Source organism: Herpailurus yagouaroundi, unplaced genomic scaffold (assembly GCF_014898765.1).
Source record: "Herpailurus yagouaroundi ecotype Mexico unplaced genomic scaffold, PumYag 210, whole genome shotgun sequence".
NCBI classification, from domain to species: Eukaryota; Metazoa; Chordata; class Mammalia; order Carnivora; family Felidae; genus Herpailurus; species Herpailurus yagouaroundi.
Window position 1 is genome coordinate 19,764,722 of NW_024412441.1, and position 24,307 is coordinate 19,789,028.

Below are 24,307 nucleotides of genomic sequence, written 5' to 3' on the forward strand. Positions count from 1 at the left end.
AGGTCTTCTGGGTGGTGCACTGAACCAACAAATACTAGCTTGAAAATACTGGCTCTAATCCCAGTGTTTCTTGACCATGGCACTCTGTGGGTACGAATGATGTCCCATTGTCATCCTTACCGACATTGGGCTAGCATGTAGCCAGTTGGCTGGTGGAGGGTGTGAGTTACCTTATGAGCCTTCTCCCAAGATTAGGTCCCAAGGACACTGTCCTCATTTTGATTAGGTCTCTGCTGGCCAACAACAGGGCCTGTGGCTGCTGCTTCTTGAAGGAATCCTGCCCTGCGTAGGTAGCTGCAAAACCCTGCGGCTACCACAGAGTGTACAGATCCTTCATCCTTCACTAAGCCAGAGCCAGACTGGGTTCAGAGTAGAGGGAAACAAAGCTCCTCCCTCCCAAAGGCCCAGGCACTTATATCCTTCCCATGTTATACTACCTGCCACGCCACCCAGACACCCAGACACCCATACACCTATAGCTTCTGTCTCAAAGGCCTCTCTCTCTTTCCTTTCTCTCAAAGGCTCTTACTAAGTTTTCCATAAGTAGCTTAGGGAGTTGCTAACCCCATCTGTGCATTTTTATTTTAGACTCCTCTGGGAGCACTCTACAAGGTCTGCAAGGTTCTGTCAGGCACCTTAAGAGTTATAGAGTGAGTGCACCAAATCCCTGCCTATAGGGCCTGGGTGTCTGGTGAGTTAGTAGTGGAGATGATGTGTATACAAAATATTATAACCTAGGGCTGAAAGGGATGTCATGACTGCTCTGCAAGAGTGCTTCAAGCCTTTGCAGGCTTTCCTTGTCCTTGGGGATGCATGTCCTGCCATTTTCTGTTTTCTGCTTGGTAAACTTCATTCTTTCTTCAAGGCTCAGAATAAAAAAGCTCAAGAGTTACGTGCTCTTTGAAATCTTCCTGAATCTCAGAAGGACTTATCTGCTTTATGTTTTCACTGTACTGTGTCATACTGCCACTACAGAAATGATCTTTTCAACTATGACTCTTTAAAAAAAAAAGACAAGCTCAGCTTTATTAAGGTACAAATTGCATGACATAAATTGCACATATTTGAAGTGTACAACTTGATAGTAAATATCATCAAAAGAATGCTACTATTATTACTGTCTTGACCCAAGGGGGGCTTTATCTTATTAAGGAGCATTTACTTACTTAAAGAAACAAACAAAAGTAATATCTATTCATTAAAGAAAATTCAGAAAAGGAGTAAAGTATTAAAAAAAAAGTTGCCTGCAATCCTGTAACAGGACATTGCTAAGGTTAATTGAATGCTTCTGGTTTGCCAGTGTCATTCATCAAGTGTGCATCATTCTGACACTTGCACAAAGGGGAGAGCCTCTTCTGGTTACTTACAAGGGTATCTACAGATGGAATTTATTCTTCTCTGTCTCTGAGTCCTGAATTCCCAACATCTAAAGTATCATTTGGTATTGGGAATCCTAAACCTTCTTTACATGTGGTGTTTATCTGGAAAGTAAAGTTCGTATAAATCATTTTGCTGGAGATGGAAATAACCAAGCACCCTGGTATCTGAGAAAGCCCTTCAATGAAGCACTGTAATAAAGACTATATTTCATCAGATGTAACATGCCATCAAAACTGTAGGAGGCTACATTCCCTCATGTATTACTATGAAAGAAAATTACTGCCAAGTAATTGTAAGACATCATCAACTATAAAACAAATCCTGATTTTAGGGAATTTAAAATCTAAAAAAAATATCTACCTGAGATCAATAAAACACAGAAGTTCTTAAGCCATGTAGCTTAAGGAGGATCCTTATACTGTGAGATACTACTTAAAAATGGCTTTTGGGGACCATTTGAGGACTGCTCCACTCATATCACTCCTTGCTTGTCTATCAATCAATCATTAGAATTATAAAAGGCAAGAAATAGAACTATATCTTCTCTTATTTTCAGACCCACACATAAAGCTAGTCACTACAGGAAAAAGAATTACCTGATTTGGGATCTCCCGTCACTCCCACCTATCACTTTCTTCTCATTCTTTTCAGTAAAGCTCAGAAGAGTTGAAATAATGTAATTTATAATTAATTTAAATGTTTGTTTCAAGGTAACTCTAAATATGGAGTTTTAGTCCAAACATGTTGTGGTAAACCTTAAAGCATGCTAGGAACCACAAGAGGGACATAGAAAATGAACTTTGGAACTTTAAAGCCCTTTCCTTCATACTTGCTGGCTTCATTCTCCTTCAAGGGTACAAAAGGGCAATAGGATTATTTCTAAGATGATTCTAGAATCCTTATGTATAATGCTTTACACAATGATCAGTAAGAATAGTTCCAGACCATGTTTGAACCCACCAAAGTCAGCATCCATTGCCATAGATGTTTGTGAAATATCATTAAAATTTGCACATATGCCTTCTGAGAATGGAAAAGGTTCTACAACTTTGAGTCCTTTACTTACATTTCAAAATTTAGGAGACTGCTACAGAAATGAAGAGAAAAGGGCAAATTAAATTTTTTTTCCCTGGGTTTAAATACCTGATAATGGCAAACCATTTTTTTTTTTTTTTTTTTTAACCGACTTCAATTACTTTTGAGATTTAAAGAATGAAGCAAACATGTCTGGTAGTTTTTGTCTAGGGAACTATAACACCAAATTAAGTCTTCAGAGAACAGAAAAAATATATCAAAGTTCATTATCAATGGACTTTACTATACATTATGTCCTTCAATACCCAGACAAATTGGGGAAATTCTCGGAAGTATTTAGCTAATTAATTTAGTGGTACTGGTTACTCAATGCCCGGTTAAAAAGATTTTCTTCGTGAGGTCAAATCACCCCTTCAATCTTAATAAGGGCTTACTTTTGTTATTTATTAGTCACATTTTGGAGATTTTGCCCCTCAAATTCCATAAATAATTCTTGCTCCTGCACACTAGCAACAGTGATAATCTCAAACATTAATAATCTAATTAATGAACTGCAAGCCCCAGTTGTCAAAATGCTAATTAGTTGAGATACAGGTTAAGAGAGATACACTGTGTGTGTGAAAATTAGCAACAATCTTTGTAGTAGGCACAGTGGGCTCCTTCAAAGATGTCTGTATCCTATTTCCTGGACCCTGTGAATATGCTGCTGCTTATGACAAAAGGAATTCACAGATATGATTAAATTAACAATTTTGAGATAGGAGATTATCCTGGGTTATCTAAGTAGACCCAATATAATTACAAGGGCCTTTATAATAGCAGGAAGGAGGAAAGAGAGTCAGAGAAGGAGACGTGACAAGGAAGTCAGAGGTCAGAATGATGAGGGCGATGAGCTAAGTCACAAGGGCAGCTTGTAGAAACTGAGAACGGCTAGAAAACAAAGTCTTGCTTAGAGCATTCAGAAGGAATGCAGTCCACCAACACCTTGATTTTAGCTCAGACTTCTGACTTCCAGAGTTGTAAGATCATAAATTTGTGTGGTCTTAAGTCACTAAGTTTGTGGTAATTTGTTAACAGCAGAAATAGGACACTAATCCAATCTTATTTCATCTGTACAAGATAAGTTAATAGTACTTATCATAAGCTTTTTGAAAGAGAAGTATTATTAAAATTATGCAATGTTCTTATACTTTGTAAAATGACTTATTCTTTCTTTCTCGGGCAAGGCAAAAAGATCTAGGGTAACATAACTCCACCAAAGTCCTATGAAAGTCCTAAATGACACACAATTAGTTTTTGTTTTGTTATGTTTTGAGAGAGAGAGAGAGAGAGAGAGAGAGAGAGTGAGCGAGCACCCACGCAGGGGGTGAGAGGAGCAGAGAGAAAATCTTAAGCAGGCTCCAAGCCCAGCAGGAGCCTGGCACAGGGCTCAATCTAATGGACCATGAGATCATGACCTGAGCTGAAATCAAGAGTCAGATGTTTAACCAACTGAGCCACCCAGGCACCCATAAATAACACACATTTTAAAATTTAAGTTTGAAATTCTGTGCCCTAGCTGATATTTAATAAGTATCTTTTTGGGTAGAAGATAAGATTCTTATAACTTAATTTCTGCCTTGAAAAGTCATTTTTTTGTACTAATGAGATAAGGGCTCAATTTTACCACAGGAAGTAGATTACTACTTAAACTTAACCATGTACATTCAACAAAACAAATTTCTACAATTCTTTAGGAAAAGTCACAACCAAATGTGCCTTGGTATGTGTGCTCAATTACACCAGAAATTGTACTTAAACCATGGATATGTTTAGGTAATAAAAATGCTTATTTGATTGTACTTTGGGTCAAGCTATTATTTTGGCAGGATTATATACAAAAATTATAAGGATTTTGCATGGTATTTTGTGTGGGAGAATGCTACTGAGAAATTCTGAATGCAAGAGGGACATGCAGGTTCTGGTTAAAGATGGTGACATAGGAAGATCTTGACCTTACCTCCTCCTGCAGACACACTGAGTCCACAGATATATATGGAATAAGTTTCTCTAAAAAAAAAAAACAAAACTTGATCCTGGTCACAGGGGACTGTAATAATAGATGTCACCCAGAGAGGAGCTCATATCCCTGTCTGATGCCCTGATTTCTGTGACTGCTGCCAGGGCACATCTCTACATTACCTGGTTGGGGTAGCCAGATGGGCTTAAACTCACAGGTTCAACAGACTGTAACCAATGGAGAAGAGTTCAAAGGACACAGCAAGAAGCAACAGGCCTAGGAGCTCAGTCTTTCTGTGAAGGAGGCCTAGTAGCTAATGATCATGGCTATGGCCTCCAGGGCAGGCTACTAATTAAACATGCATCTAGGAGCTGACTGCAATCCTTTCCAGCTATTTCAGAGGGTGGGTGCTATCTTTGCACTCATCCTGACTGTGTTCTAGAATGCCATGTCTCTTGGAGGGGAGCTTCACGTGTGTTTGGTTACTGGTGTTTAGAGCAGATGCCCAGGGGATGCCTCTTGATCATCTGGATCTGGTGGCCTGAGGAGCTTGTGTTCCTGGGTCCCATAGGACTGTGGCAATCAGAGGAAGGTTCTCAGCAGGCTACCACATCCAGGGCACTGCACAGAGAGTAGACTGAGGCACAGCCTCTTGCCCCCAGTCTTTCTGTGAAGGAAGGCACTTTGCTTGTCTTGGAGCTCCAGACTGAGAGGCAGGCTTTTGGAATGACACATATCTTAGTGGCTTACGGAACTGCTGTCAAGGAACATATGCTGTGGAAACCATCTTTGCATTCTCCTTCTGGCTTGCCCTAGCTTGCTGGTATCTCCCAGAATATAGTCCCTTGGAGCCCAAACTTTTGCTTTTGCTGCCCAGGGAACACTTCCAGATTGCCTGGCTCTGGGGGTCAGCAGTGCTTATGCCTGTGGTCCCTCAGAATTGTATAAGTTTGCATCCTTTAAAAGCTGCTGCCTGAGGCTCTGGTTTGTAGTCAGCTTGAATCTAGGTGCTGTGATCCTTTCCTTTGGGACATTGACATGTTTTGGCACATCCTCAACTACTGGGGGCTGTTAAAAATATAATAGGCTCTTGGACAAGCACAGAGGTTTGAGAGATGACCAAGATCTGGGCAGGGCTGAATAAAAAGGTTCATTTGCTACATGGGGCCACTCCTTCAAGACTGGCTGAAGTGGTTGTCAGACCTACTATATAGAAACCAGCAGAGAATCAAGCAAAATGAAGAGAGAGAGGAATGTGTTCCAAATGAAAGCAAAACTTCGGAAACAAAAACCTTAATGAAAGAGATAATTTACCTGATAAAAAGTTCAAAGAAATGGTCATAATAATGCTTACTGAACTGGTGAGAAGAATGGATGAACATAGTGAAAATTTCAAAAAAGAGATGTAAAATACAAGAAGGTACAAAACAGAAGTCACAGAGGTGAAGAATGCAATGATGAACTGAAAAATACACGTAAGAAAGGACCAGTCTACTCAAAGACAAGGCAATGGAACTCACCAAACAAAGGAGCAAAAAGAGAAAAACAAGGAATGAAATAAGATAGTTTAAGGGACATATAGGACAACAGACTAACATTTGCATTACAGGGCTCCCAGAAGGAAGAGAAAAAGAGAAACAGACAAAAATCTTATTTGAAGAAATAATGGCTGAAAATTTCCCTACCTTGGAGAAAGAAACAGAAATCCAGATCCAGGAATACCAGAGAGTTCCAAAAAGATGAATCCAAAGAGACCCACACCAAGGCACATCATGATTACAATGTCAAAAATTAAAGACAAAAAGAGAATATTAAAAGCAGTAAGAGCAGCAACTTGTTATACACAAGGGAACTCCCATAAGAGTTTCAGCACAAACTCTTCAGGTCAGAAGGGAGTGGCAGGATATATGTAAAGTACTGGAAGAAAAAAATCTTCTAACCAAGAATACTCGACCCAGCAAAGTTATCATTAAGAATTGAAGGAGAGGAGAGATCAAGAGTTTTCTAGACAAGGAAAAACTAAAGGAGTTCATCATACTAACCAGCCTTGCAAGAGATAATGCTGAAGGAACATCATGAAACTGAAAACAAGTGGTCTAATTAATAACAAGAAAACATCTGAAAGAGTAAATCTTACTGGAAAAGTAAATATATAGTTAAGGTAGTGGATTAATTATTATAAAGGTAGAATGATGGTTAAAAGATAGAAGTGGTAAAAATAGCCATGATTACAATAATTAGTTAGGGTATACACAAGACAAAAACATGTGAAGTGTGACACCAAAACTAAAACACGGCAGGGAGAGAATAAAAATGTTCAGCTTTAATGTGATCAAAGTGAAGTTGTTATCAATTTAAAATAGACTGTTATGGATATAAATTGTTATACGTAAGCCTCATGGTAATCATAAAGCAAAAACCTATAGTAAATACAGAAAAGATACAGGAATACAAGCATACCACTAAAGAAAGTCATCACACCACAAAGGAAGAGAGCGAGAGAAGGAGAAAACAGAAAGGAACTACAAAAACAGCTAGGAAACAATTAACAAAATGACAGTATCAGTACTTACTTCAAATGTAAATGAATTAAATTCTCCAATCTAAAGACACAGAGTGGCTGAATGGATTAAAAAGCAAGACTCAAGAAAGTATTGTTGAGGCTATTGTGTGGAGAATAGGCTGTGTATTAGAGGCTAGGGTAAATGGTTGGAGAATTGTAAGAGTCCAAACTAGATGTGATCATGGCTCAGAACAAAGTGGTAGGTAGAGCAAGTATGGAAACAGGAAGACTAGTTAGGGAGTTATTGCAATAATTAATGCAAAAGGTGAGAGAGTGTAGACCGGAGGTAGCTGTGATGGTAGGGGAAGGATTTAGATTCAAGATATATCTTCAAAGTAGAGTAGACATGATTTAATTATGGGTTGGATGTGTGGTATGAGAGAAAGAGGAGTCAAGGATGGTGTACTGAGCTGAATAGCATCCTCCAAAAGCTCATGTCCACTCAGAATCTGTAAATTTGACTTCATGTGGATATAGGGTTCTCACAGGTAAAATCAAGGACACACTAGATTAGGGTGGGCCCTAAATCTAATGACTGCAGTCCTTATAACAGAAGGGAGATTGAGACATAGACACACAGAGAGGGAAGACAGCCATGTGACTGTAGAGGCAGAAATGAAAGTGATGTAGCTACAAGCCAAAGAATATGGCAGACTTCTGACAGTCATCAGAAGCTGGGAAGAGGCAAGGAAGGATTCTTCCCTAGAACCTTCAGAATGAGCAAGGCCCTGCTGACACCTGATTTCACACTTCCAGCCTCCAGAACTCTGAGGAAATACATTTCTTTTACTTTAAGCTGCTCACTTTGTGTATTTTGTTACAGGTGTCTTAGAAAACAAATACAGATGACTCTAAGGTTTTTGTCTTGAGCCAGCTGCAAAAATGGAGAAATCACTTACTGAGAAGCACTGGGATCAAAGGTTTGTGGGGGGGATTGAGAGCTCAGTTTTTAATATATCAAGCTTAAGCTATTTGTTAGGTATCCAAGTGAAGATGTTGTGTAAGTTTGTACAAATACAAGTATGGAGTTTGGGGCACAGAGAAAGGTCTAGAGAAATAAATTTACAAGTCATATGCTTGGCATGGAGAGTATTTAAAGCAAGAGGCCTAGACGATATTATTGAAGGAACGATCAAACAAAGAGGAGAAGTGTAAGGATTGAAGCTAAGTGCAGCAAAGGACTATCAGAGACTTTAGGTCAAGTCTGGACTAAAAACCTGCTAAAAAATACACTCTAGCAAAAACAATAAGCAAATGTTAAAAAAAAAAAAAAGACTTGAGACACAAGAAACAATGACCAATTAAGGAGCTAACAAATAATTGTTAAGGTGTAATGCTGGAAAATGGTTCTAATAATGACAATTTGAAATACGGTAATCTCAAACTGAGAAATGATGGTGAGGGAAGACCAAACTAAAACTAATTGTTTTATATTTGGGGGTAGAATATGGATATAAGTTAATTGTAGGTGTTGATAAAAATAAGTTTAAATAGGTTAATGTATTAAACATTAAAAGGCAGTTACTAGAAACACAGGATATTATGTATATGTTTGAAAACCCTAAAGGAGGAAAAAAAAGGAACAAAGAAAGATTAACCGAAGAAGAGGTAGAAAATTTGAAAAAGCCAATAGGCATACAAGAAAATGAAAATATAATTCGAGATCTACTCTTAAAAGAAAATTATGTACAGTATGTCTTACGGTTGAGTTACTTCACGCCTTTAAGGAGGGGGAAACTGGCATGTTATTTAAACTATCCCAGAATACAGAAAAAGGTAGAAAGCTAAAGAATTCATTATAGAAGGCAGTTATATTCCTGATGTCAAAACTGAACAAACATACACAAAAAGATAACTAGACCAAGATCACTTATGAACACAGGAGTAACATTCCTAAATTAAATATTGGCATATTGAATCCAAGAGTATCAAATGAACAATACACCATAGTCAAGGAAGCTAATAATAGGAATATACAGGTGATTAAAAAAATTAGAGAATCTATTAGTGTAATTTTCTATATTAGCAGATTAAAAAAAATTATGAACATCTCAATAAATACTGAATAAATTTCAACTAAATTCAAACTTGTTCTATTCATATATACTCTGGAAAACAGATTAGCAATTGCTAGGGATTGGGGTACAGCAGGTGTTGACTAGAGAGTATCAAGGGGGAGTTTTTGGTGGCGATGAAATGCTTCTGTACCTTGAGTGTGGTGGTCTCAAAACCTGCAGGATACTAAAAAAGAGTAAATTTGCTACTTGCGAACTGTACCTTAAGTTTTAAACATGAAAAAAAATTAAATGTTCAGAAAGCTAGAGATAGAAGGAAGCTACCTCAGCTGGACCTATAATATGCAATTCTTATACTCACTGTTAACAATTATACTCAATGATTAGAATAATCCTTATTAATGTCATGAATATGACAAAAAAATGTATAGACTCCAGCTGACACAATAAGAAGGATAAAATGGCACGCATTTGTTATTTGCAAAACTCTTAACAGCTTTTTATTTCATGTAAAGCCCCAAATCTTTTAGTGGCCCTACTGTCCCAGCATAATGTGACTGCATTTACCTCACTGTGTCACTTACTGTTCCTTGCCTGGGTTGCTCTGCCCTGACCCCAGTGGCCCTGTGGTCCCTCCAGCATGCAGGCACTTTCACTTCCATCTGCCCAGAACTCCCTTCCTCAACTTGTCTGTGTGACTCACTCCTTCTCTTCCTTCAGCTCAAGTGTCACCTCCTTAGGATGGTCTTTCTTAAGCTCTCTATTTAATATTCATCCACCCCCATTCACCATCAGCATCCATTATCTTCCTTTCACTATACATCATAATCTAACATGTTATGTATTTTACTGCTACATATTCTGTTTCTCCCCACTTGGAAAATATAAGTCTACCAAAAAAAAAAAAAAAAATCTAGCAGAATGAAAAGGAGTTCAGTAAACAGATATATATATAATCCAGTAGCATTCCTTTTCAATTCTCTTGAATAGATACCCAGGAGTGGAATTGCTGGATCATATGATAACCTGATGTTAAACTTTTGAGGAACTGTTAAAGTGTCTTTCAAAGAGGCTGCTTCTTTTTAGATCCTACCAGCAATTGATAACAGAGTTCCAGTTTCTCAATACTCTTGCCAACACTGATTATTGTTTGTTTGCCTTTGATTTTAGCCATTTAATAGGCTCTTAATTTTTTTATTTTTTATTTATTTTTAAGAGTGAGAGAGACAGAGTGTGAGCAGGGGAGGGGCAGAGAGAGAGGGAGACACAGAATCCGAAGCAGGCTCCAAGCTCTGAGCTCTTAGCACAGAGCCTGTGAGATCATGACGGGAGCCGAAGCTGGATGCTAAACTGACTGAGCCACCCAGGTGTCCGTAGCTCTTAGTTTTTTTTAATGTTTTATTTATTTTTGAGAGAGAGAGAGAGAGAGAGAGAGCGAGAGCAAGCAGGACAGGGGCAGAGAGAGGGGGACAGAGGATCTAAATGGGCTCTGCGCTGACAGCAGCGACCCCGATGTAGGGCTTGAACTCGCAAACTGTGAAATAATGACATGAGCCAAAGTCAGACACTCAACCAACTGAGCCACCAAGGTGCCCCTGATTTTAGCCATTTAAGTAGACACGAAAGAGTATCTCCCATGGTTCTGATTTGTGTCTCTAATGATTAACAGTAGCAATAGTGTCTTTTCATATACTTAATCAGGCATTTGTAGATCTTCTTGGGAGAAATGGCTATTTAAATCCTTTGCCCATTCTTAAAATGAGTTATCTTTTCATTGGTGGGTTGTAAGAGTTCTTTATATATTGTGTCACTACCTGTTTTAGTAAATAAAATTTTATTTGAACATAGCCACATTCATTCATTTAGGTATTGTCTGCAAAGCCTAAACTGTTTACAATGTTATCCTTTACAGAAAAAGCTTGTCAACCTCTGATTTAAAAATAAGTTATTGGGAAAGAATTAAAGAAATATACTGAAAAACAAAAACAAAAACAAATGGACAGTCCTGAAACAAATTCAATTGTTGACATAGGTGGCATTTCAAACCAGTGGTGGGGGTAGGGGGGACATGGACTAATTAGTTGGTAGTGTAACAATGATTTCCTAACCACTGAAAAGAAGAAAGCTAGAATCCTATGTTATACCATCCACAAAAACTTTTTTAAAATCCAAAAACGAAACTATAAAAAATGAGAATAAAATAGAGAACACTGTTAGAATGTTGGAGCAGGAAATAATTTTTCTCTGACATAAAAATTAAACACTTTACTAGTATAAAAGGTACATAAATAAGGTTGTAAGAAAATAGTTGCATCATATATAACAGACAAATGAATAAGATATAAGGAGTTCCTATAAATCATTTTTTAAAATTGGTAATGGCTACAAATGGGCAATTTGTAAAGGAAAAACGGTCAATGCTCAAACTTCAAAGTAATTGGAGAAATGCAAATTAAAACAATGGGATATCAGTTTTTCACCCACACTACAGACACAATGATATAAAACCAGATAATGTTAAACGTTGGCAAGATGCATAAAAAGTACTATTGAAACACAGTCAAAGCTAAATATGGTTTCTCATGTTTCCAGCACCCAATTCCTATTCTAGATATCTGTACTGGAGATATTTAATAAGAGATATACAAGAGACATTACAAAAAATGTTGGTTGTGCTAATGCTTGTGATAACAACAAACCATAAACAATTTCAATATCCATCAAAAGGAGCTTGACCAAATAAACTACAGTTCATATGACAAAAGATTGTGCTGCTATTAAATAATGAAGAACATTTCCATGTATTTACTTGGAAAGATCTCCAAATACACTTTGTTAAGGGAAATGAAAGGCAGCTCTTAGAATGGAATTTACCACTGTGATAATTATAATGAAATGTTATTTTAATAATTCACTGTAAAAAGTTGCAATGCTGGTATTTAGCAATGATATGCATTCAAGGTATCTGAAAAACTCTTAGAAGAAATGTTTGTAGAACTATACCACTTAAGAGTTTTTTAAAACTGCATATGCACATATATGTATATAATGCACAGCAAAGATGGCTAAAAGGGTACACACCAAACTCTTGAGAGTAAACTCTGGGTAGGGAAATAAAATCTGGATGAGGGTATTGGACACTTTTATATTTTGCTTCTACTTGCATAATTTTATATTTATGAATATGTAGTTAAGTGTTAGTTGTATGGTGAAGAATAGAAAATAAAACCTATTAGACTCACATGTAATTTAAATAGATATATTGTGGCTGATTTTTTGAGTGTGTGCTTGTCCTTAGAAAATATGGAAATTTGTCTTTTAAAGTCCTAGAAAATATTTTAAGGTTTACAAAAGATCCCCAAGAGCAATGATATACTACATGTCTTCAATTCTAAGACATTGATTTTAAGATACATCATCAATTTAATAATAGCTTTTCAGGAGAAAAAAAAGACACAATCACACTGAATGTATAACATGATTGTAAGATGCATTTCAATTTCACAAATGTTTTTAGATAAAATGACAATTATAATATGCATCACATTTTGCAGAAAGTATGGAAGTCAAAGCTTAATTTTCTCCTTTTGATGAATAAATACATGCTTGCAAATTGTTGAAAATCAAAGCCATATGCCTCTGGCAGGAATATTTACAGAGGAAAAAACAACCAAGGGAAAATCCACTATCCACTAAAAATCTCTGTGTGAGTAAAGCATATTCCTCCTGAGTGTTGCAAGATCTCACCTTATTTGGAAATGGAAATTTGCTTGGTTCCACTTTGCCAGGTGCTTGAACAGCAGAAAGTGGTGGGAGCCAGGTCATCTCCTAAAGAGAGGGAAAAAACACAGCTTTGTAATACAGAGATTATTTAAAGTCAGTAGCATATAAAACAGCTATATGAGCCTGCCTTAATACATGGAAGGGACAGGAATGAACAAGAGATGAATAAAGAATGAAAGGGATTTTTTAAAAAAGGATGTGAGACCCACTTTCATGATTTCTTTTCCTAATTTTACCAATTCTTGGTTCCATGGCTATCCCCATGCTCCCTTTATATCTTAAAAAGATCTGCAAGGCTGTCCTATTTTTTACTTCATTTAAGCTCCCGAGTAAAGGGACAACCCAGTAGTAAAAGCTCTATGGAAAATGCTGTACAAAGGGGGCTGCTTCTCTTGGACTTGATCCCACAAAATTTCACAGGGTGTTTCTGAAGGAATGTACAAAGTACTTCTGACTTTAGGGTCATTATTAGAGGACTTTTTTATTTTGTTCAAAACTAATATTAGTATGAGTTTTCAATAAGCCCCACAAATCACTTTGGTCTTCATAAAAATTTCCTTCATGGAGAAGTAAAAAAACGTATCACATGTATGAAATAGAGAGAGAAGTAAGTATCTTGCCATTTTTATAACACAGTGTTAAGAATACAACTTCAGCTCAATGCACAGTCCTCTGTGGTATGTGTTTTGACACACACGTACACTGCACTGTGTGAGAGAGAACGGTTGTTTATTCACTTATAGTTTTCTCCTCCAGTTCCACCTCCTGGAAGGGATGTGCAGTCACTAAGTGATTGCACAATTAAATTCAATCAATTTCTGATCACCAGGAAACTTACTCGGTGTTTACAAGTAGGGTTTTAACCCGTTTTTTTTTTTTTCCTTCCACCTTCAAACCCAAGCAAGCATAGAAACAGTAGTTGATCTGTTTTAAGCAAAGTGAGAAATTCTTTTTAGTTGAAGACATTTTCTCACCTCACTTGGGAAAAAGGGATTCTGTCAGGTTTTTCAAGTCAAAGACATTCTTAAGGATGGTCTTGTGCGTTTTGTTTTGTTTTGTTTTGGTAACTCTCCTCCTTCAATACCTTAGATAGTGCAGACCCACACTGGGAGCAGACAGAGTCAAACCCACCCGGGGAAGTATTTATTGACCTTATTAACATCTCTCACCCACCCTAACACCTGTTCTGTAGGTGGGTTAAGCTCATATGCATTTGAGATGTCCCTTCTCCATTGTGCTGTTACCAAAGTGTTTTCAGTGGAAAGCAAAGGAAGATCCAGTGACCCTCTATGTCCCTCTCTCCTCTTAACTCTGCTCCCCAAGTCTTGGCCAGTTCTATCCTGTATCTATCCATGTTGTCTCTTTTGAGGTAGTTATGCAGGAATGCTGAGTTAGTGTCAAGGAACAGAGTGGGTGCTCAGTATATTTTTGGATGAAGGCCAAATTGGGACAGTATCTCTTCAATATCTCTACCATACTAATCACAACTTCACTACTTTTAACCTGAATTACTTTAATAGCTTCTTCACTGGTTCTTTCTTTTGCTGTTATTAATCCTTCTGCTACACTCCTGCCAACTTAATTCTTCTAGACTACAGATCCAGATGAAGAGCTTCACTCCTCCAAAATTTTCACATCCCACTATATACATAACAATATGATGACGACCATGGCCCAATGACTCCTGTTGTGCTTTACAGTTTTCACAGTATTTCCACACAAGATTTTAAATTTACACTCAACCTTTAATTATTACTAATTATTATTGCGTCCATATTGCTCAAAGAGATTAACTGATTTGCCCAAGTTCACTCAATTCATAACTGCCACCGCTGAAATTTGCACATATATCTCATACCTCCAGCCCACTATTTGTCTTTCACTTCACTGCATTTGCTCTTAAAGACCTCATCCTAGTATTCAAGACCTTCTACAACAAAGTCTGTTTTCCGCCTTGTGCCTTTTTATTAATCTACACGCACAGTACGTATAAGAAAAACTACACCTCTGTTTTCATTGACACTATACTTTTGTGTGTGAATGTCCTGCCCTCATATGCACTTTGGATTTCTATCCATCCACTAAGGCTCATCTTAAACATCATCTATGTCTTGAGGCCTTTGCTGATTCCCCTTCCATTCCAAGATGATAAGACGGTTCCCTTCTCATGCTCCTCCAAAAGTATTTGTTTTTCTCTCTCGTAGTACCTGTTAGATTATTTTTTGTCTTACAGTTTTATGAGTACATACCTCAATCTGCACACAACCATTTCTCCCTCTTTCCCCTCCCATTCCTTCCTCCAAAGTAGAACAGAAATCATACTTAGGAATCTCAATAATATGTTTCAATAACATTCAGATCTATTAAACATAATCCTTTAAAGAAGGACTGAAAATTTCTTCAGTCAGAGAGGGATACTGCCAACATGTCTTTGTGTAGACTGAAGCACATTATAAATACTAAACACTCAAAATTAACTCACTGAATTGAACTGAACACCCATATTTCAATGCAAAACTGCTCACTAACTTTATTTTAATTCTAACTATTTCTATGTAATTTTTCAACCTAATGAGTTCTGCTAAATATATGAAGGAATGATAAACGGGTTGCTTAAAACATTTAAATCTTTAGAATTTCCAAAAAAAACATAAGAATTCTTTACACAAACTATTTAAATATATACTTTAAAAATCAATGTGCGATGATTTTTTAAAAGATTGATCATTTATTATGTAAAAATTCTCCATTAGGGTTGGATGGGAAAATTAAGAACAAATAGATTATTCCTATTTCCTCTTCTGTCACACTAGCTCAGTGAGCTTACGTAAGTGACATCTTGAGTAAATTGTAGTGATTTTAAAACCACAGACTTAGGAATCAATCAAATCTCAGCTTGTAGTATTTTAGAACCAGAGGAAATAGAGATGTTAACAATCTCATGGTTTAATCATGAAGATTAAATGAGATAATACATATAAGGAGCATAGCATGTTCCTTTATGTTTAATCACTCTATAAAAGACAGTACTGATTAACATCAAACTGAGTTTCAGAATTCTGGGTCTCTAAACTGAGAAACAGAATTTCTCTCTGAGCTTTAGATATTGGGATACTGAGATGAGAGAATACATGGGAAAGTGTTTTGATAAAAGAATGAAGTATTATGCAAATGTAACCTGCAATTAAGCTAGCAATTATTAACACAAACTATAGAGTGCTAAAACAGAAACTTATTTAAAGCAATTACCATGATTCCTAAGAAAGAATCATAATAATGATTCTTTACACTGTCCCTAAGTTTTCTCATGGGAACAGAGCCTTGACAAAATAATAATGAGATTTGTTTTTTTTTAAGCGTTTAATTTATACCTGTTTCTAGTAGTTTAAAATGTAAACAAAGGTATAATTTTTGATAACTTCTAAAATTTCACTTAGTTTGTCTCACAAAATATTCTTCACAGGAAAAGATTCCTACCCATTGCAAGGTCATCAATCCCATGCCACTGTGCCCATTGTCCCCCACCCCCACTCATGCTCTTGACTTCCTCTCCTCAACCATCCCATCATCACAGTGGCTATCCTGTAGCCATTTCCTGGATCACAGAAGTAATGTAAGGCCAATTACTCCAGAGTTTAGGTAGTTGCTTTCTGAACTTCTAATGTCCCTTGCCACTTCTTTGTCTGCCTTCCTTCCTTTTTGATTTTCTTGCCAGTTAGGAATGAGGTCACACCCTATTCCTCAACACTGAGAGGGCCTCAGTTTTGAGCTTAGGTTCCTTAGCCAACTGGTAGGATTAAGAATAAGACATATCTGTCTTAACACAGCCTCACTAGTCCCATCTCTCCAAGCAGATGTCTAGTTACCCAAAGGATACATTTCAGGGTGTCTTCTTATTTCTTATATAGGCTTAAAATGCCAAGTCTCTTTATAGTAAATACACTCACTTTTCTGCTAAATGAAGTAACAGATGGTTCAATGATAACGGTATAGAATACTGCATTTCATTAACTGTCCAACTTTTTTTTTCTATCCTCCTTATACTGGTTTTCTGAAGGCCATGGGGCATACAGGCCAGTGTCCATTTTCACATCTATTTTACTGTAAGATTGACCTTGAGTCCCAAGAGTCCAGAGCTTAAAGGTGAGCAGACTTTCATGTACTCATTTTGCACAACCCTCTCCCTCCATGCAGCTCCCCACTTACTCTGGTGTCACCTTCATCAGCCTGTCCTAGGACAAATGGTCAGGGGCTTAGGGCATCCCTTCATTAAGCAGTATAGCTCTTTGTTATTCAAGGCAGTTGAATTTTAGCCTGAAATCTTAGTGTTCAAAATATACAGTATAAAGATCTGCAAAGTATAGTTAGTTTGCAAACAGAGGAAACCAGAAAATTTTTGAACAACATTTAAATTTCCCTATTAAAATCAGCAAATAGAGAAATACTTTCCCTGGTCTCTCTCCTTGCCTACTGTCTCCCCACTACAATCTATCCTGATCACTGTCACCCAAGTGTTTTATTTAAAATAGTTACTATGCTACACTTGCTCAAAAGCTTCCAGTGACTCTGGTCCAAGCATTCAAGATGCTCTGTCATATGGTGCCATCAAGAAACACTGCAGTGTTACTGCTTGTTACTTTTCTGTACGGTCCTCCCCACGAGCCAGATGGGTTTACTTCTTGTCCTGCCCTAGGTTTTCCTATCCTGACATTTTTTTGCTTTTCCTTTCATGTTTTTCCAACTGCACTTATCTCTTCATTCTTTCTCATCCCTCGTCTCTTTATGAAGGTCACTGACCAGCGTGATCCTTAGCGAGAGCCACACCCTCCACCTCTCCATTACTGTGATCTGTGTCCCCTACTTAACATTTCCTTGCTACCTGGGGCTGTGACTTTACCTTTCATGTGTTACCACTATCAGATTATGAATTTATAACCCTTGTTAGATTAGAGTAAAACCTCGGTTTGTGGGCATAATTCATTCCAAAAACATGCTTGTAATCCAAATCACTTGTACATCAAAGCGAATTTCAAGAACCGGTGGCTCAGTTGTGACCATGTGATGTTTGGCATCACATACACATATTGCAAGACATCGCTCATTTATCAAGTTAAAATTTACTAGAAATGTTCACTCATCTTGCGGAACACTCCCAGAACACGTTACTCACAGTCCAAGGTTTTACCGTATAACCTGTTTGAGGGAAGGGATTATGTCTTTTAAACTCTCTTATAGCTCTCTGGAGGCCTAGCACAATGGATAAAGTAATAGGAATTCATTTAATTTCCCTGGGATTCTCTTTTCTCTCCTTCTAGAATGATAACACCAATAAGCTATACTTGTCCTACGAAACACATATGATGGTTGCCAGGATTGAGAGCGACTGAATATCTTCTTTCTCTTTCAGCAATGTTTCAACATCTGCTGCCAACTCAGAGGTCTGCTAAAACGGGGTGTCTACCTCCACAGGCCTGGCAGATGACCATAGCTAACTCCAGCATTCTTTGTGCTCAGAAACTCACTCTTCTCAAAATAAAACACTGGTTTAATTCCATCACTTGGGAACAAAAATACAAACTGCCAAAGTCGACTTTTATGTATGGCGGTGGCTGCTGCAGATCAGAGCACTATTTTGTTTTCAGTTTCACACAAATTATTTGTGTTATGACACTCTTATCAGATAAGTGCTTCCAACAACAGAAAAGTGTAATAAAAATTACATATCCTTTAGATACGGGTAGCTAACAAGAGTACTGTATCTGGTGAAGGGAAACACTCTGGAAGGCCCATACCTGGGATTCAGAGCAGCAGCTCTTGAGTAAGAAAAACTGGGGGAAGCACACAAATCCTTCCCTAATGGGGCTAGAGAGTATATTCTAATTGTCAATCCATCACTGGACTTTAAATAGATTTCAAGGTCAAACTCAAAGGCTGGGCAGATTTTGGCTCTGAACAAGCAGGCTAAAGTTTTACCCTAAATCAACAAAAATTCGAGAACATCCTCATTTTGTTACTATAGTAAAAGACCTATAGTATGAAAAATAATAGTGAATATAATGTATTCATGTCCATTAACAATAACAACAATCATTATCTTGACGGAAACACTGCTCATGGAAACCTTTTAGAAAAATAGTAGCTGCTGAAAAAGGAAAGTACTTTCTTCTATTTTTTTACAGTACAGCCTAGGCTGCTAAAATTATAACTAAGCAAATAACCAATAGAAACGTATAATTGTAGCATTACCAAAAATCATAGTGAAATCTTGTTTCTTCATATTGAAAACCCAGGAATATGTCCAATTTGGACTAAAACTGGCCTGAGAAGGGGATTCCCAGGAGCTGTATTTTCTGGTCTTTTTTTTTTTTTTTTAATTTTTTTTTTTCAACGTTTTTTATTTATTTTTGGGACAGAGAGAGACAGAGCATGAACGGGGGAGGGGCAGAGAGAGAGGGAGACACAGAATCGGAAACAGGCTCCAGGCTCCGAGCCATCAGCCCAGAGCCTGACGCGGGGCTCGAACTCACGGACCGCGAGATCGTGACCTGGCTGAAGTCGGACGCTCAACCGACTGTGCCACCCAGGCGCCCCTATTTTCTGGTCTTATACATGTCTCCTGGAGAGAAGAATCTCAGATTTGGAACACCAACTAATCTAAGCCAGAGCCTTTTAAGGTAAGGCTATCCCCTTGTTCTCAATGAGGTTAATCATCAATGGATAAAATGGAGGACGCACCACGTAGGTCAAGATTAATGGCATCAATCTGAGAAGCAGTTTTCAATTCAGCTTTCACAGATTGAGAAAGACAAGGAGAACACCTGTGTTAGAAAACAGTATGACCCCCATGGGCCTATGTGGGGAAGGCAAGCACTGGGGACTGAAAAATACAAAAGCCTTCAACCTGGAAATTTCAAGGGTGTCTTAGGTGGGTGCATTACACTTGCTCCTTGGGCCATCAGATTTTCAGTTCTCTGATACCACACTGTGTCTGGCCTTTCATTATTTCCTTCACATGTAAAGAGTGTGATTTCTTGTAAGGAAATCCATCCTGTGCACTAGAGACCCACGTCTCAGCTCCCTGACTTCAGCAACCCTGTAAACTCTGGACTCTCCAATAAGGATTAGAGGATAGCTTGAGGATAAGAGCACTGACTGAAGTCAAAATACAGCTGCCATTCCAAAAATTTATTTCATGCTAGATCCCTTCATTTTAGACTTTTCTGAAGATTTCTTGTTCTAGATGCAGTTTTGTTGTTTTCCAGTTTCTTTGGGGGCAGGAAGATGGATGTAACTTGTTTTATTGTCTTGTCCCTCTGTGTTAAGAGCATTGTTTTATCTATTTCCCTGGGACTTTCTGGAAAAATAAGAACCATACAATTCCATAATTCATTTTTAGATTCACCTGGCTTTCAACATTCATTTTTTCCCCCGGGCTTAAAAATATTATAATTTCTATTCTTTAATTGTGGGTTGTCTCTAGAACTAAACATTGTGTTAAAATGTTAAAAGTAGTAAAATCACTTTGGGTTCTTGGAATTTAAAGAGGGTTTTGATGTTGAGTGTACAGCTGTAGGAACTTAACGACTCTTGTTAAACCCAGGTGACAACTTCACCCCAGAGTTCCTGCTGCAACACACAGACACCTGCTAGTTTCCTGCACTCTTAAAAACCTTGTGCTCCTGTTGAGAAGCATTAATTAGTGTAATTTTAAAAGATGCTTTCACAAAAAAAATAAAGCATTTGGCGGGGCAGTAGGAGGATTTCCCACATTCTGAATATGGGATTGGTATTTTCCTGTACCATTTCTTTTTTGAAAAAATTTTTAATGTTTATTTATTTTTGAGAGAGAGACAGACAGAGTGAGAGTGGGTGAGAGGCAGATAAAGAGGGAGACAGAATCCGAAACAGGCTCCAGGCTCTGAACTGTCAGCATAGAGCCCAATGTGGGGCTTGAAACCACAAACTGTGAAGTCATGACCTGAGCTGAAGTTGGGACATTCAAACGACTGAGCCACCCAGGCACCCCTTTCCTGTATCATTTCTAAGAATAAGTCATATTAAGTCTAGGTTTATGAGAAATGAACCAAATTCCTAACCAGCTCATAAGAAAGGTCATGTTATTAATGGTGCCACTGTCAACTTACTTCTGCTCTACATAACACCTTTTTTGTGACAGCACAAACAACCAGAAATTAGCCCTCCTACTAGATGTATAGACTAATTAATCCTAGAACTAGCTGTGGTTTGCAATAATCAAACTGCTCTTTCATACGTATCTAAGGTAAAGACGGTATTACTTGGGACAGAGAGGAAGACTGTGGAGGCCAGGAGGGGGAAGAGGGTAATAATTACATTCTTGGCCATGTTTTCCTCTTACTTATGTTCCTGAACCCCCTTCCACAGACAGATAATCATAAAAGTGCATTCGCCAAAACCCATCTCTCAATTATAGAGAAGTGGAATGGCAGAACAGGTTTGGAGTCAGCATCTGAGAAACCACGTGTCATCTTGTCCCTGCCGTGAACCAGCAGAATGACCTTGGGCAAGTTTGCTTTTCTGATTATTGATGTCCTCATCTGTAAATTGGTGTTAATAACCCTATCTTGTAGGATTACTAAAAGGGTTAGTGACAAACAAACAGAGTGCATAGGGTCTGGCAAAAAGTAGGTGCTCCAAAGAAGGTGATTATGGCTGTATCACTACCTTTATAATTAGCGTTGGCAGCTTTTGGCTTAGACTTTGTGAAGAGATGGGGATGGCTATAGGAGAAGGCATTTATGAGTTTGTTTTTTAATCTATTTCACTCTGTTAATTATTTAATATTTAACTGGTTAATTATTCATAGTCAAATAGAAGGCATAATGAAAGTGTGCTTATTAAACAATAATTTGCTTCCCTCACTCCCTTTGCTACTAAAGCACCATGTGCATAAAGAGGGGGGTGCTGTCTCATTGTCTGGTATTTTTCTAAAATGGGACAATTAGTAATAAGTGGAATGCATTCTCTTTCCAAAATTTGGTTTGGGGTTCTTAAGAGATTAGAAGCTTTGTTTTTATGCCTATAGACTACTACTGCAAGTACTGACCTGAGAGCTCTTCTAAAATGATCTGAAGGAGGCAATGGGGAAACATGAATATAGAGACAGAAAGCTACTGGATCATGGTGGTAGGAGTTGACATCAAGGCAGGGCACAGAGCAAGGCAGGCAGGCAGGGTAAGAAGAGAACCAGAGAGCCACTGGGGCTAAGATAAAAGTCCCTGGTACAGTAGGATGTCTGGTTCCCCAGAGGGAAGGCAAGTCTCAGCAGCTGTGCTGCCCTTAGCCCAACCTTGCTGATGGTGCACGCCTTTCTCCCTTTCAAGTCCTTTCCCAGCTAAGTTCCCTTCGAACATGCAGGTTTCTGTCTATTAACTTCACCCAAGTATTTCTTCTCAGTTTGAGGGGTAATTTAGAAATCACTGAGTGGCATCGCCCTAGCTAGCAGGGATATTTCCTCATCTTATGGATGGATGTAAAAGGCAGGATGACTTTAAAAAATACAGGAAATGTCTACTGAAGTATTCCAGATATAGACAGCCAAGTCGGGAGGAAGAAGGAAAGCTGGTTAGTTTTGGAGAGACCATCTTTTTTTTTTTCTTTTTAAACCATGAGGTTAATATATCCTGAAAAAGGGGAAGCAAAAGATTAAAATACTTTCCACCAGAAGTTCATAGGTCTGCGAGAAAAGAGAAGTTAGGGCCAAAATAAAAACAGAATGATAACTACTTTTCTTAGAAGAAAAGGCAACAAAAAAGACTGAGTTAGTATAGCCTGTAAAGAGCTTATCCCTTGGGAAAAGATATTCTGTGAGAACAAAGAAATGAAGATAAAAGACGAAGGCACCAAATTAATGATGTCTAAGGAAGATAAGATCCTGAACTCAGATGCTGTGTCTTGAAAGGGGGAAAGAAAAGACCTTAAGGAAATTAGGAAGCAAAGATGATCTTGCAGATGTCTCCATGGGGAGAAAGTGAGAAGGAAGGTTCAGAATACACAAAAGCAAATGGACAATCTACAAATTTGAGACAGATGTTTCTATTCCTTGATCCTTGCTGACAACACCAGACATAGTTTCCTGTCTTGAGAAGAGGTCTACAATCATGCTGAATAGTTTATGACTAGTTAGACCAATCAATTCAGTTTCTACTAGTGCATCCAGATGTACATTCAACTGAACTCATTTCTAACCATCCACTATGTACCAGGTGCAACACTATGTTCTGGGGATGCAACACAGAATACAACGCATGTGGAATTGTGAGCACCAGTGGGGCAACAAGCAACAAACAGTGAACACTGTAAACACAATACATCCATATTCCTCGTGGCTGCTATGTTTTTATTTCTTCTGGTTTTCTCATGGAGCCACCCCAGCCACCAATGTCTATCCTGGCCATAATGGATGCTGGTTGAGGTATCATAGTTCTCATGGTTGTTGCATTGGTCTAATGTGTCTAATTAGTTTGGCAAAAAAGAAGAATAAGTTGCTGTGTCAGACATCCAAGGGGCTACCTTGTGGAAAAAACATTACATGTGGCTCATGGAGACACCCAACATAATTAGAGGCAACTTGTTAAAGCTCTCAGGAAGAGTTTGGTTTCTATAAACTTTCTAACAATTTCTGACAATATTCCACAGGTGCTTTGTGCTAAGTACTGTTTTAGGTGCTGGAGACACAGCTGCAAATATGATCCCCATCCTCACGGATGCTACGTTCTGGAAAAAATGAGATAGACAGTAAACATGTACATAACTTTATATAGTATTATATAACATAACACAATGCAGTTTAAGTTAGTATAATATAATATAATGTAATATAATATATAATATAATATAATATAATATAATAACCATTAAAACTACTCAGTGGTAAACTAGCCATTTCTTAAAATGGTGACCTGCATATCTTGGAAGCATTTGAGATCATCACAGCGAGAGGTCTCTGGGAGTCCCAAGTTTGGAGTACCTACTTTCTTCTGATTAGATGGGGCCGTGTTGGGGGGACTTGAGGCAATCCCTGCCCTCTCTGTTTGTATCTATTCCTGACTCAGTGAAGTTCTTAACTGCACATGTAATCTCTGTTAGGCTAGGACACATGATTTCAATTTAATTTTTAATTTAATTGAAAAACTATCTTCACTGCATCTTTCTGTTTACATAAATAATATATGCTTCTTGTTAAAAGTTAAACATTGTAAAAATATAAAATGCAGGAAAGTGAAAGCCACTCAGGATCCTAACAACTAGAATGCTCAGAGTGAACAGTTTCAAGCACTGGGTACTTATCCAATTTTTTATATACTTATACTAATATGGGGATTATCCATATATTTTTAATGAGGTCATACTGTTCGGTGACTTAATCATTTTCATCTTTAATTTCTTCTTTGCCAAAACAACTGATAAATGTATCTTCTTTTGAAAGGCTACACAGGCAATCCACTGCCTGGAAGTACTATAGTTTATTTAATCTGACTGGAAGTATGATAG

The 24,307-nt window shown here is 37.8% G+C and overlaps 1 protein-coding gene across 1 annotated transcript in view; it reads right to left on the minus strand.

Moving 5' to 3' along the window:
• Positions 1 to 24,307, minus strand: part of AFF3 (ALF transcription elongation factor 3) — a 451,465-nt gene that overhangs the window by 193,122 nt on the left and 234,036 nt on the right. The window contains exon 7 of the mRNA XM_040453633.1: positions 12,740 to 12,820. Within this exon, the coding sequence (XP_040309567.1) occupies positions 12,740 to 12,820 (81 nt within the window). The remainder of the gene's footprint in view (positions 1 to 12,739; positions 12,821 to 24,307) is intronic.